Source organism: Heterocephalus glaber, unplaced genomic scaffold, assembly GCF_053883595.1.
Source record: "Heterocephalus glaber isolate CG9 unplaced genomic scaffold, H.glaber_assembly_v1.0 deba00001555, whole genome shotgun sequence".
NCBI lineage: Eukaryota > Metazoa > Chordata > Mammalia > Rodentia > Bathyergidae > Heterocephalus > Heterocephalus glaber.
The window spans coordinates 5,474,452-5,488,355 of record NW_028258346.1 but is presented as its reverse complement, the minus strand read 5'-3'; the positions used below and the strand labels follow the sequence as shown (position 1 = coordinate 5,488,355).

Genomic DNA, 13,904 nt, shown 5'->3' with positions numbered 1-13,904 from the left:
AACAGATATGGACCAGGAACTGGGGGAGGAGGAGATGGGGAATTACTGCTTATGAGGTACAGAGTTTTATCTGGGAGTGATGAAAAAAGTTCTGGAGGTGGATAATGACAATGGTTGCTCAATAGTGTAAATGTGCCTAATTTTAGCCACTGAATTGCACATGAAAAATGATAAATTTTATGTTATATACTTTTAGCACAATTATAATTTAGGAAAATAAAATTTCAAAATAAATGGAATAAATTGGCTGTAAGATTGCCAGCACAGGAGCTGGAGCTGCAGCCAAAAGCTCTTTTCTATGTCCAGGGCTTGCAGCTTGTGGCACGGCTCAGAATTCTTGTCACTTCCCCTTTCCCTTCCACCCACCTACCCACCCACCCATCCATCAGTGGCTCCCTAGGCCTGCCATCTGCTCCCTCAGTCTTCTTGCCTCTGGGCCTTGTCTGGCCCCTGGAGCAGGTCTGAGGCTGGCAGCAGCTGTCGCTGGTCCTGCCCCCAGGAATCTGGATTCAGGCTCTTTTAGTCCTAGTTCAGATGTCACCTCTTCTCTGAAGGCCAGCAACATCTTTCTGCCCGTGCACAGTAGATGACAAAGGCTCCCAGGACACTGCTCTTCCACACCAGCATGTGCCCACTGTCTCCGTCAAGCTGCAGCCAGTCAACCTTGGCAGAATCAGTATGCAGACTGTGTATCGCTGAGCTCAACCCGAAGAGGATCCATTTAAATGAAGGGTTCAGATTTGGCTTTCTGTTTTGTTTTTGCTGGAAGGTGAGCAACCAGCACAAAGTGACACTCAGCGGTCCACTGTGGGCATGTTAGTGACCCCTGACACCTGACAATGCTGTGCTGTCTGCTGGACCCTGCTCCCGAGGACTTAGGTGCTGACAGAATGATTCATTTTGATGCTACTCACCTGTAAACTGCCTCCCAAGTTCATCAGCACTCAACAGTAACACCTGGCAGGCCTTCCTCAGTCCTGGAGCTCATTCAGAATCAAGCCTCCCAGAGAAGCTGTCTCTCACAATCCCACTGTGGGTGGCTTTGCTTGACTAGCACATCACTGGTCACCAGCCTAGGATGGTTTGCTAAAGATACCAATGCCCTGAAATCCTTCTCTTTAGGCCTTTCAACCAGCTTCAGCTCTGCTGTGGATCAAATCAACTTCCCTGACACTTGCTATCCATCCAGCACCATGGCAATGATAGTGGCCCTCTGCCCTGGATTTGTCTACTCTTTGTCAGCAGCACTTACTCTGTGCCAGGCATGGTGTTGGGCCCTGGAGATAAATATCCACACACTCAAGGAACTTCTGGAACCGTGGGAGTGACAGGCACCATCCAGTGGTTACAATGACAGAGTACAATAACAGCTAAGCAAAGGAGCATCACACTCTCTGACACAACACAAGGGACAGACACTGGGTGGCAGAAAACGTAGTCATAATGGGGGCAGTGCGGAGAAAGCCTCTCTGTGCAACTAAGGTCTAACAGGAAACAGTTGTTTCCACCACTTCTCCCAGAGGGGAAGGCTGCCCCTCAGCTCTCACCCCCACGCCCACAGACCCGCAGAGGCAGCGGCATCCCCACGAGATACACACAGCACATGGGCACCCACAGAGATTTACACAGACAAACGCTGAGACACACAAGCCTGGGCACATGCATGCAGACCCATCCACACGCATGCACAGGCTCACATGTGTGTCCATCCTCCTGTGACATTTTAAACCTGTGCCTCAGGGCTATGTGAGGGGCCTTTTCACCCCACAGCACCCTAAAAGAACTGGGGCCTGAATGTATGGGGAGAAGTCATTCCTGCTGAACTCAGTACAGGCTTGGCCAATTGCTTTGCACCCCACTAAACCATGGCTACCACTTCATGCAATTCTGCCCTCGGTTGCTCTCCTGGCACAGGGCCCAGAGGCCAGCACCCCCATCTCACTGCATACGTGACTTCTGCAATCCCAGTCCCCAGGCATCAAACTCTTCCCTGAAATACTGGCACAAATGAGTCCTTTAGACTCAGCAGCATCCTGCTAGTTCTAAAGCTTGGATACACATTTACATGTCCACAATGGTGAGCGGGGGAACTCAGGAAAATTGAAGGTCAGTAGATTTTGGTTCTGTAGGAATTTTAATTTTTTTTAGCATAAGAAAACTTTAAATACACACACACACACGCACACACACCAGGGCTTTTTTTAAATGGGGAAGATACAGAAAAACCAGTGATCTCATGTTTTAAAATTGGAAAATTACATAGCAATGTATTTAAACATTGTATATAAAACATCATCACCCTCCTTCTGAGCCTCAGCTCACTGGCTCCCAGGTTCCCAGGCAGAGTGAAGGCCAAAGTGGGATTGATTTACTCTGGGGGCTTTGTTGGTTCCCAGCAGCTCCTTATACCAAAAGCAGTCCTCAAATCTTAAACCCAGGCAAAGCATAGAGAACACTGTCTGGCTTCTCTCTGGGAGTCAGTGGGAAGGCCCAGGGACACCCCGGGTTCTGTGCATGGTGGTTTCCTGCTTCTCCTCCCACACACACCTCAAAAAAGAAGTGCAGACTACAACCTCATGAGGGTGGCCTTTGTAATAACCACCCCGAAAGCAGCGGGTTACAATTCAGCTGCTCCCAGTAGTGTTGGCCCTGGCAGACTCAAAGTTTGCTAGAAAAGTCGATAGAAGGCTGACAGATCAAAAGTGAGTCGTGCCAGCGCTCCTCTTAGGAAACAGTTAGACGGGTGTCTGACTGCTAACACCTCGGTTCTTTTCATAGTAGGTCTGAAAATAGCTCAGAATTCTTTAAATGTCTGGAGATGTAGGCGATGAAAAGAGTTTTGAGTACAAAAAAAAAAAACTTCCCCAGAACCCCAATTCTGTTCCTTCCACAGTCTCCAGCCTACCTGCTCAAGCAACATTCCTGGATGCCCAGAAACTGGTAGATGGCCACATGTCACTAGGGGGGACCTTTAGTGTGGGACTCAGAGCTGGCCATCCATGGACAGGTGATTTTCCTGGTCACTCAACATTCAGATCATCAGGTCCTTTGTGCTGTCACCTTTATGTGCCCCTTGCTACAGGTCACTTACATCCTTGCGATCTGCCCGTTTCCCCATTGAAGGCAACTCCTTTCTAAATGGTCCCTTTTCTCTGTCTTTGAGTTTTCATGGGCCATTGGGGTTTCCACTTCCTCAGCTGTGACCCTTCTTATTGGTGGTTGTGTTTAACATAAGCACCCACAGTGGCCAAAGTTACAAGAAGGTCTAGGGTACTGGATGGGAAAAGGTGAATCAGGGTGGGGAGGGTGGGTTGCAGCAAAGGAAGGATCAGACAGGGCAAGTCTGGACCTGAGTCTGCTGGGAATCAGTGAAACGCAGGTTAAAGCAGACTGAAGTGGGGTGAGAGCTTGTAGAATGGATACGATAAGATCAGTGTGTGGCAATGCTGTGAAGAAAGCATTGGTAAAACCTGCAGAACTTCTCCATGATGGTCTGAAAACCACCTGGTCTCAATCACCTGTGAGGCTGAGGGTGCAGCGAGGCCCTGAGTTCCATTGACATGAAACAAAATCACCTGAGAGCTTTCAGACTGCAGATTCCTGCTCCCATCCCAAGAGTCCAGTTTTGTAGGTGGGTGATGCCCCGAGATGGACTTTGGGAAAAACTCCCTAGGCAATTTTACGAAAAGCGGCTCTAAAGTCTATACTGCCTGGTGACTGTGAGCAACGTCCTTTCCATTTATTCCCCGAAGTCTAGTATGGTGCTCAGCAATTAGCTGTTGGGGGATGAGTGCTACACTGAACAAATAAATGGGGAGGAGGTCAAGGAGGCTGGAACTTCACCTTGAGAGGCCAGGAGCTCTGTGGGCCCATGAACAGGAATGAGGAAGGCGTCAGGAGGAAGTTTGGAGTGAAGGAGGTAAGTCCCACCTTAGACATGGCAACTTCCAAACGCAGAGCGTGAGGTGGGGCCAGGCAGGAGGCAGGAGCCGTCTGCCTGCTCGTATGCAGGCTGCCAAGGGTAGACTCAGGAAAGGCGTGACGAGGACCATCAGGAGGAGAACGCCGAACCAGCAGAGCCAACAGCGCAGTGTTCAAGGTGTCCAAACATCAGGCAGGAGGGAGGGCAAAGGACTTAGAGACTGATCGATGGGGTCAAAGAATTTGGGGAACTTGAGAACTCAGCAGAGACCACCGCATTCAGCTCTTAGGAAAGCACTGTCCATCGAGAGAGTGGTTTCACAGAGTGGCAGGTAAGTGAGGAAGTGGACAGAGAGGAAACTCAGAGCGCCCCCACCCTAGCACTTCTCCGGGAAGGGAGAGAAGCACTGCCAGACGACAGGCCAGCTGAGAGCGGCAAGGTCCTGGGGCTCAGTCACTGAGTCCCCACCTGCCCTCTACTGCAGGCTCCCTCTGCAGGGGCCACCTTGGCTTTCTCATGTGTCTGCACCTCTCCACACTGGTCTCGGCTTCCATCTCCAAGCTGATAGTGCCCATCCCAACCGCCCCCACCACATACACCTCCATCCGTGTCCCATAGGTACGCGGGCAACATGCCTCTACCTTGGGGAGAGATCTGGTGATCCCTGTTTCTCTTGGCGGCGGCACCAGCCACCCAGCCACAGACACAGCCATGCTTCCCGCACCCCTGGCTTGATGGAGGCCTGGAGAGCTGACCTCCTGGGTGACTGCCTGTCCTTGCTCTTCACCCACTCTCTGTCACTGTGACCTCAAGTAGGCCTGGGCCCACTCTGGCTTCCCAGCTGCTGCCAGTCACACTGGACAACAGTAGTCTGGCCATGTCCCACCCCAGTGACAAAGGGACGCAGCTCAAGCTCTTTAGATGGTCTTGCTCTGCCCGAGGACCCGGGCAGCTGGAAAACATGCTGGGCTCCTTTTGCTCTCGGTGGGCTTTGTTGTGCAGGTCCCTGCTCATGGAGGAAGAGCTTTCCTCCCTCCCCTTCCCTCTGCAGCTCTATCCTTGACTCTCACCAGCACCCGCGGCCTGGATAACGCCTGGCCTTCTTCCTGCTCACAACCAGAAGTCATCTGCAGAGAGGAGGTTTATTCCCTTTTCCCTATATCTCCACAGCCCTCTTCATCCAAAATGTGTTTAGTGGGCCCCACAGCTCTCTATGCCACGGGCCTGTGGAGGCTTAGGGAGGGAAAAGGCTGACTCCAGCCTTAGTGACCCCCGAAGACCACTGATGGGGATGGAGGCCGGGAGCATCCTGGAAACACAGCCAGTGCAACTGCATCCAGCGTCACCTCCGGGTTGCTTTTCCTGCTCTCCTCTCTGCCTGCTTCTTCATTCACCCTCTCCTGTGTATTGTCTCCTCCCACCCCTTCCTGGCTTCTTCTATCCCTTTTCCTCCCGAGGAGCTTGCAGGGCTCCAGGCCGTGCCTGTCCTCTCCTCCCCTGACAGCTGCATTCCCCTTGGCCGGGTCATGAAGCCCTGCTCCGGTCTGCGCCCTTCTGAACACCTCAGCATGTCAGCAGCCGACCCAGACTTCTGCTTGGGAGAATCCAGCCAGGAGTCTGGCAAGAGTGAAAAATGAGGTCACAGAGGGAGGACAACAGTGCAGCTTTTCAGACCTGCAGTATTAGTGGGATGGGGTGGAAATGATAGTTCAAAGTTCTCCTGAAAATAAGGAATAATAACCATTCGAGTGAAGTATTTAAGTTCTTCCCTCAATAAGTGTTTGTTTGGCCCTGAATATCTTTATACCACTGCTGGAGCGGGGAGACAAGCTCTGCCACACCTGATAGGAATGCATGGATTATGGTAAATTTCCGGAGCTTTCTGGGCACTGCATATGGGCCCTGCAGAGTCCTGCCTCCGCTTACACGGAAGGGGATATCTGCAGTTCCACCTCCCCACAGTGTAAGTTACGTGTGGGATGGGGAGATTCATCTATATCACCGATGGCGAACCTTTTAGAGCTTTCAATGATACAAATAGCTCACTGCGGCACGCGCGCTGCAGGTTTGCCACCACTGACTACTGTACTGCACTCTTGGGAGTCCTAGGTGTGCCCCAACTACCTCATGAGAACATGGGTAGGGAACAATAACAACGACAAAAGAGCAGGCTAAGTGGGAGCAATGTGATTTTTCTCTGTCTAATAATTTTTAATAGCAAAAATGTGGACTAGGTATAAATAGGTATCAATAATTTAAAGCCCAAGCAGGGCATGCTGATGTATGCCTGAAATTCTAGTACTGGGGAGGCTGAGGCAGGAGGATTGCTGCAAGTTCAAGGCCAGCCTGAACTACATAGTGAGACCCTATCTAAAAACAAAAACAAAAATAAAATAGAATAGAATAAAAAATAAGAGGTGGGAATGTAGCTCAGTGCAAAGGCCCTGGATTCAATCCCCAGAACTGCAAAAAAAAGAAAAACAACAAAATAAAGCCCAGAGGCCACAATTGCTAATGATTAAAAACTCTATTCACTTGAAACAGACACTAGCCCAAGCATTTCCTTGGTGCTGTTGTCTCTCAAACCGTCATCTACTGTGGCTGCCTGCTGAAGAGAGAAAGGAAACCAAGTAGAAGGTTGTTTGTAAGCAGTCCCTCTGCTTTGCTTAAAAATCAATTAGGAATGTCGGGACCTGCTCGCGACTGTAATGAGGGCAGACAGAGGTGTACAGAAACGCTGTTTCAAACTGAGGGGAACGCCTGGGGAGGGCCTTGGGATGGTCAACCTCCTCCTCGCGCAGCAGCGGGAAGAGCTGAAGGCAGAAGTAACTGAGCGGGGGGCCTTAGCCCAGCGTCCTTCCCACTAATTCCCAGTGGCCTTCAGGAGGCTCAGACTCCAAGTCCAGGGCACGTGGAGCTGAGACACCGAACGAGGTCCAGCAATACTCACACGCAACCAACCATGACACTCGGGTGGCCAGCACCTAGCCTGCTTCCCGGGCCAGGAGTTGGTACGGCAGGCCGTCAGAGGTGCTGAGCAGGACAGCATGCAGGAGGAAAGCCCAGCGAGCCCCTGGGTCAGAGGGTTCCAAGAATACACAATCATTCCCCTACCAAGCACTCCACTGGCTCTAACTCTTGCCCAAAGAGACCCCACCCCTATCTCCCTGTGAAGAACAACCAACTTTTCCTGCCCAACCACTGCTCAAAAAGCCCAGACTTTCTCAGGAAGTCTGGTCCCCAACCTCAAATGTCCTTGTGTTCACCACTTGCTAGGGAGTTGAAGGGCCTCTGTGAAGCAGAGATGGCTGTTTTCTGTGTAAGCTGCATACTTGCGAGGCTGGAGGCCTGAGCAAGCCAGCCATGTGCCTCATTCTGAGTCGAGGCACGGAGAGGCAGCACAGCAATCAGATTTAATGGTTCAGCGGAGCCCGCGTCGATGCTGGCGCAGTAGTGTGTTAATGAGTGCTAGAACTGACATTGCAAATACAGCGTTCTCAATGTTTAAAATTACAACTCTGCAGCAAGTCATGCTGTTAAAACATACAAGAAATAGCAGTTCAGCTTTCGACTACATACCACGCGGCCTGTACAGATCACTGCTACCCCAAAGTGCGTAACAAATCATTTTCTTTGAAATGAAGCAAGAATGAGCAGGTAGTTCAGTGATTTGAGTGCTAAGATAAGTGGAAATAACAAACCCAAATATTAAATACCAATTACTACCTGACGAGCTACAAATCAACTCGGCATTACAACATGCCCCTCCTTAGCAGCAAACCCGAAAAATGTAGGGGTTTGGTAAAAACCACAAATCTGAGACCAATGTGCATCTGTGTAGTAAATTGATGTCATCTCCCAAACCAGCCCCTTGGAGATGCTCATCCTATATGCTGTGATAAAACCTGGCCCATATATTTGTCCCGGTGGCATTGAAAAGAGCCATGTTCACATGTTGGGAGTGAAGCCACTCTAAGCCTACAGCTGGAAATGATCTCGCATCAACTGTGTCCTCCTGAAGGAGGTTTATGGGTCAGTCTGACAGCCTGGTAGCCAAAGGTGGCCTCGTGTTTACAGCAGGAAGTTAGCCTGACCCTCCCTGCTTCACTCCAGGGGCCAGAGGATGCTGTACTGCTGTGTGAGGTGCTGCCAGCAGTCAGTCAGAGTGCTTGTCTCTGCGACAGCTCTGTGAACCTCCTACCTCGGTGGGACTTTGGATGGAGGTGGAAGAACTCCCCTGCGGCACACTTGGGCCTCCATCCTTTGTGGGAATTCACCACAGTGTTCGAGCTAGCTTGCTGTTCCCTCTGCCGACTCTCTGAAACCCTCCTGTAGAGAACTCAGTGCTATCGGGACAATCTCATCCTCAGAAGTGACTGGAGGTCCCAGCGGACAAAGGAATATTTTTTTTACAAGTATACATATATGTACAAGAGATGTTTAAAACACAGTCTCTAAAGCACTTTGGGATTCCCCCAATGAAAGGCACCAGAAAAATACAAGTCATTACCAAAAAAAAAGAGTCAAGTTTTCCAGCTTTCACATCTGCAAAGGCAACCACTTGGAGTGCCACTTGTTTGGGCGGTAAACCTGCTTGCTTAGAAAAAAATCCATGAGAGAGACTGAGTTAGTCTGCTTCCTTTCTCATTTCCACTTTGCACAGCCTTCATAGCCAGTAACCACGGATGCCACATTTAGTGACCTGATACCACCCGCCTTGGTAAACAAACCAATCCTCACCAGTTTGTACCATCACCTGCCCTGGCTGCAGCTGGGGATGATTTTGTAATTCTCGTGCCTTACCAGGCTGAAGAACCTCAGCCAAAGCCAAGAGTTCCAAGTACAAATTCTGAAAAACAACCTTGCTCTTCTGACTCACTGGCTGGTGGCTCACTCACCTGTCCTGATTTTTCTGAAAAAGATGTAGGCACTAACAGGTGGCTACCTCTCTGCACCTCATAGGACTCCAGGCTGTGGAAGGATTTGAACTGGAGGCTCAAGGGCATGAGTGGCCAGCGAATTCATCCAATAAATCGCCCACACTGTAGTAGCCATGGTAACTACAAGTACACAAAAGCCCTCTGTGCAGATCCTCTCCACACCCCTGGAATGTGGATTACCCTCATCCAACTAAAACACAAAATAGGCCTCTGAAGAGAAGGCCCAAGCTTTGGCTAAAAAGCCCACCTAACTCCACGCTTAGCTGTGGCAAAGACTGCACCATAATGAAAGCCACCTGGAAAACCATCAGCTTACTGACAAGATGATGGAAAAAATTATTTTACCAAGGGGCCCAGGCTCCACTTTGCAATGCATTGTGCTGGGTAACTGAAGGGGGCGAGCTGGGGCATTTTGGAGAAGGAAACAGTGGTCTCCCTTCAGCACAGCTGACAAATTTAAAGGTTTTTGAAATAGCCCTAAGCTTTTTCTCAAAGTTTATAATTATTCATGACATTTATGAAATAGCAGTTGTTTGTTTTATAACTCTTTTCTTTCTCCTAGCCTCTACCCACCCTCCTCTGACAAATGGCAATTGGAACGGAAGTCAGCAGAGTACTGTTCTTCCTGGCGAAGCCATGCTGCCTTCTGCACATCTCTTGTAGGTATACACTTCCCGATCACCAGGTTTCCATGTCACAGCAGGAACTCTGAGGCAATCCTAACATCATACACAACATGCTGTATCCTAGAAGCAAAGTTATCTGAGCAAATTTTGCTTGAAAATAAAAAGGGCTTTCATTTTATGAGCTTTCAGAGCAGGCAACAAAAGTATTTAGGCTACCGCCCTTGCTAGCAACCTAACAATGCTCACACCAGGGAGACAATACAACAGTAAACCTCCTCTAGGTTGAGGAAGACAACATGACCTTATTCCTAAACATCTTAAAAAACAAATATTTCAAAAAACATGCTAATACAGAAGACACAGCAAACTTTGGTCAAACAGCCTAAACTAGGAACCAATGTCTCTTGGATCACCCTGGGAAAGACAGAGGCCTGACCACAGGTGACAGGGCCCAGCCTGCATGGACCATGTCGAGCATCCAGGGACTGGGTCAGTGTTTAGCTGAAGTCCCTGTCTCTAATATATGTTTCTGGAAAGAAAAAAATGCTTCAATCTTCACTACATGTTTAACCGAGTAACATCCTCTAGAGAGTAACGTCTACCAGATGAACATGAAGCACATCTTTCTAAAAATGATTGCTGTACCCATGTGAGCCACAGAGCTACAGGTCATCTAGAAAAACAACACACAGACTTGTGTTGGTTGTGGGTGCTTCCCTTTACATTCTTTTTGTTTTGGTACTAAAACTAAGTGAAAGCAACGGATAAAGAATTGAGATTTTGTCTTTACATGACAGTGAGCAAAATCTCATGCTATCCTTGCTGACTTCATAGATAGCTGAGTTGCCACTGGACAGACTTGTGGGGGCTTCTTTTTGTACGGAACTCACATAACAACCTCAGAAACAGGAGCACGAACAACTCACAGACAGTACCAGGGCACAAGCACTAGAGTACACAGTGGACAGAGAAATTGGCATTCTGGGTACTCAGCTGGCAGAAAGATGAGCATTTTATGCCCACCATTTTTTGCCCACTGCAAAGACCAGCGAGTGTCATTTTGTTGAAAGATGCAAAGGCATGGTGTCAGACACACCATCCCCTAAAAGTGACTCTAAATACCATAACAGTGACCTGGGGTGCTATCCCATGCATCTACCCCCTTCAGGCTTGGGAAGACTCCCTACGCCATAACTCAAAGCTTCCCGGCAGCTCAGCAATGTGGGTTTCAGGATGACAGCTCCTCCTGGCTAATGTAGGGAATCATTTAAACTTAGTTCACTCGGTGAGCTCCTGCTCATGTTCGTCAGGCTTGCCATGAGGGATTTAACTTTATGGGCATAGTAGTCCCTTAAATTGATTGAAGGGACCTCCTTCATTCCATCTCCAAAGTCACAGCTGCGCATGGCACTCTCAAGTTGCTTTTGGCGCCGATAAAAGTGGGAGAACTTGTTAAAGATCAAGGTGATGGGCAGTACCACGACGAGAATACCTGCCAAGATGCAAGCAGAGGCAGTCAGCTTCCCTGCCGTGGTCCCTGGGACCACATCCCCATAGCCCACCGTGGTCATACTGACAGTCGCCCACCACCAGCAGGCAGGGATGGTGGCCAGGCCCTCATTCTCCTCCTTTTCGATGGTGTAGGCCACCACGGAGAAGATGGAGATCCCCACGGAGAGGTACAGCAAGAGCAGCCCTACTTCTTTGTAGCTGTACTTTAGGGTGGCCCCCAGGGAGCGGAGGCCAGTGGAGTGTCTGGCCAGTTTCAGGATGCGGAAGATCCGCATCAGCCTCAGGACCTGGGCCACCCTGCCCAAGTTGGCCAAGGTAGGCGTACTCTCCACCACCAGGTTCACCACTAGAGTGATGTAAAAGGGGACAATGGACATGAGGTCAATAAGGTTTAGGGCGTTCTTGAAGAACTGGAAGAAATCAGGGGCCACAGCAAACCTGGCCACCAGCTCCAATGTGAACCACGCAATGCCAAAGTGCTCCACGATTTCGAACCTGGGGTCCTCGCCAGGGTTGCCCTGGCTGTCAGGGATTTGGAAGTCCGGCAGGCTATTGAGGCACATGGTGATGATGGAGCCCAGCACCACCAGGATGGACAGGACACTGAAGACCCTGCTCAGGACCGAGTAGCCTGGGTTGTCCAGCGCCAGCCACAGCTGCCTGCGGAAGTTGCCCAGGGGCTGCCCGTCGAACTTGGAGGCGTCATTGTAGAAGGCCAAGATCTCATCGAAGGAGGATGTGGTGCTCTCCTGGTCGCTCTGCTCGTCCCATTTCTCCTGCTCGGGTTCCACTTTGCGGCCATGATAGCTGTAGCTGCAGCAAGAGTCAATGAAGAACTCGTTGATGCCCCAGTACTCGATCTCCTGGCTGAAGGAGAAGACGCACAGCTCGGCCATGACGTGCAGCTTGCCGGTGTGGTAGAAATGTAGCACGTAGGGGAAGAGCTCGGGGTTTCGGTCGAAGTAGAACTCCCGCTGGGCGTCGTCGTAGTCGTCGCACAGCTCTAGCATGGCCTCGCGCGAGTGGCAGAGCAGCAGGCGGCCCAGGCGCGTCTCCGGGAAGCGCAGCAGCGTGTGCGAGCGCAGCCTCCTCTTGAAGCCGCCCACGTTGATGCGGATCTCGCCGTCCTCGACGACGTTGGCCTCCGACACGTCCCACAGGCTCTGGCGGGTCATGCTGGAGCTGCCCGGCCGCCCGCGCCGCGCGGGGGCGCTACACCTGCGGGCAGAGAGACCACATCACGGGGCGCCGGCCTCCCCCCCTGCCCCGCGCTCCCCTCCCTCCTCTCCAGGCGGGTCTGCGGGTGCTGAGGGGCTCTGGATGCGGGCATGGTCTGTGGGGTGGGCCGCCTCCCCGGGAAAGGCAGCGGCGTGCGTTCCTACTGGGATGGCCCTGGCTGCACCCCAACTCCGGGGGTCCTGGCGATCGCCTCTCACTGCTAGGGTCGCGCCCCGCGGCTGTGGGAGCCTGGGGCGCTGCGTGCCGACCGCGCCTTTGGGCAGGCCAGGGAGGCTCCCCCGCCCGGCCGCAGACAGGCGGGACCGAGCTGCGACGCGCACAGGCAGGGATCGGCCGAGCAGGGGGCGCGGAGGTTTGGGAGGGGGCGGGGAGGTTCGTCGCCCGAGCCGGTAACCCCGGCGGGGGGGCGCAGGCGCCGCTCTTCCTCCCCCAGACCTTCCCGCACGGCACGAGCCCCTGGGTTCCCCTGTCTGGGTTGCCCGCCCTCCTGGCGCCGTGCCCGGCCGCGTGTGCCGCGCCTCACCCCCGGAGCTGCCCCTGCTCGCCCTGCGCTATCTGGAAGGAAGCGCTTACCTGGGAGCAGCGGCGCCCGCGGCCGAGGCCGGCGGGAAACTTCCCAGACCCGCAGGGGAGCATCGCGGCGGTGGCGGCCGCCGCCTGGCTGTGCGGGTGCGCGCGGGTGTGCGCCTGGCGGCCGCGGGCGGATCCACCGGCGTCTCCTCGCGTCTCGGCCCCACACGCGCCGCTGCCCGCAGTGGCAGGAGGCGCACAGGTGGCTGTGTGGCCCCGACGCTGGTGCAGGCCCCTCTTGGGATCCGCGCGCCCCTCGCCCACCGGGAGAGGCGGGAGCCCACGCCGCAGGAGCCCGCAGCCGGAGCCGGAGCGGAGCCCTTGCGCCTCGGCGCGTCGGCCCTGCGCGGGGCGGGCGGTAGTGCTGAACGGACAGCTCCGCGCTCCTTGGCCGGGCGCGGCTGCAGTCCCAGGCTGGGAGATGCCGCAGCGACCCCCTGGCATCCCCAGCTCAGCTTGGGGCCGACTCCATTCCCTGACTACCCCCCCCCCCGCACAGCCTCCGGTGACAGCTGTTGTTGCCACCACCCCCGGGGCGCAGGCAGAGGGTTGCCTACGGTGACCTTTCCTGATTGGGTCTGAGGGGCAGCTTGTGTGCCTGGCAGGACGGAAACAGGATCTCCAGCTTTCCCCTTTTAGGGACCTGAAGAAAAGTTTTTTCTTCAGGGGGACAGTGGCGGACAGGAGCCAGAGGGAGAGGAGGGCAAGAGAGGTCAGGGAGCCTGAGGTTCCGGACAGCGCAGCTTGGCGTGGGGGTGGGATGGTGGGAGGGAGTCACGGAGCTCTGTGGGGAGCTCTGCGTGGGCAGCGCGTGTGTACAGGCCTGTGTGGTGTGTGGGCTGCAGGTGAGTGCATGGAGGGGTGTGTGTGTGTGTGTGTGTGTGTGTGTGTGTGTGTGTTTGTGATGTGAGGCTGTTTGCTGTGTGCACAGTGTACTGACACAGCACAGACATGCTCCATACCCAAACCCCATTCCTAAGGAGACTTAATGCCTCCTAGGGAGCTGAGCTAAGAAATATACCTGCAGTCCCTGGCAGCCCCTTACATGCATGGTGCCATTTGCAGAGCCTGGAGCACTGTGGAGTGTGTGCTTGG

At 52.8% G+C, this 13,904-nt stretch overlaps 1 protein-coding gene across 1 annotated transcript; it reads right to left on the bottom strand.

The window, feature by feature from the left end:
• Positions 1-2,115: 2,115 nt before the first annotated feature.
• On the bottom strand, positions 2,116-12,946 carry Kcns2 (potassium voltage-gated channel modifier subfamily S member 2). Its single transcript, XM_004850155.3, has 2 exons — positions 12,813-12,946; positions 2,116-12,218 (listed from the first exon to the last, which is right to left on the bottom strand). Exon 2 carries the CDS (start codon positions 12,173-12,175, stop codon positions 10,739-10,741), a length of 1,437 nt encoding a protein of 478 aa, XP_004850212.1. The 5' UTR covers positions 12,176-12,218; positions 12,813-12,946; the 3' UTR covers positions 2,116-10,738.
• Between the last annotated feature and the right edge of the window lie 958 nt (positions 12,947-13,904).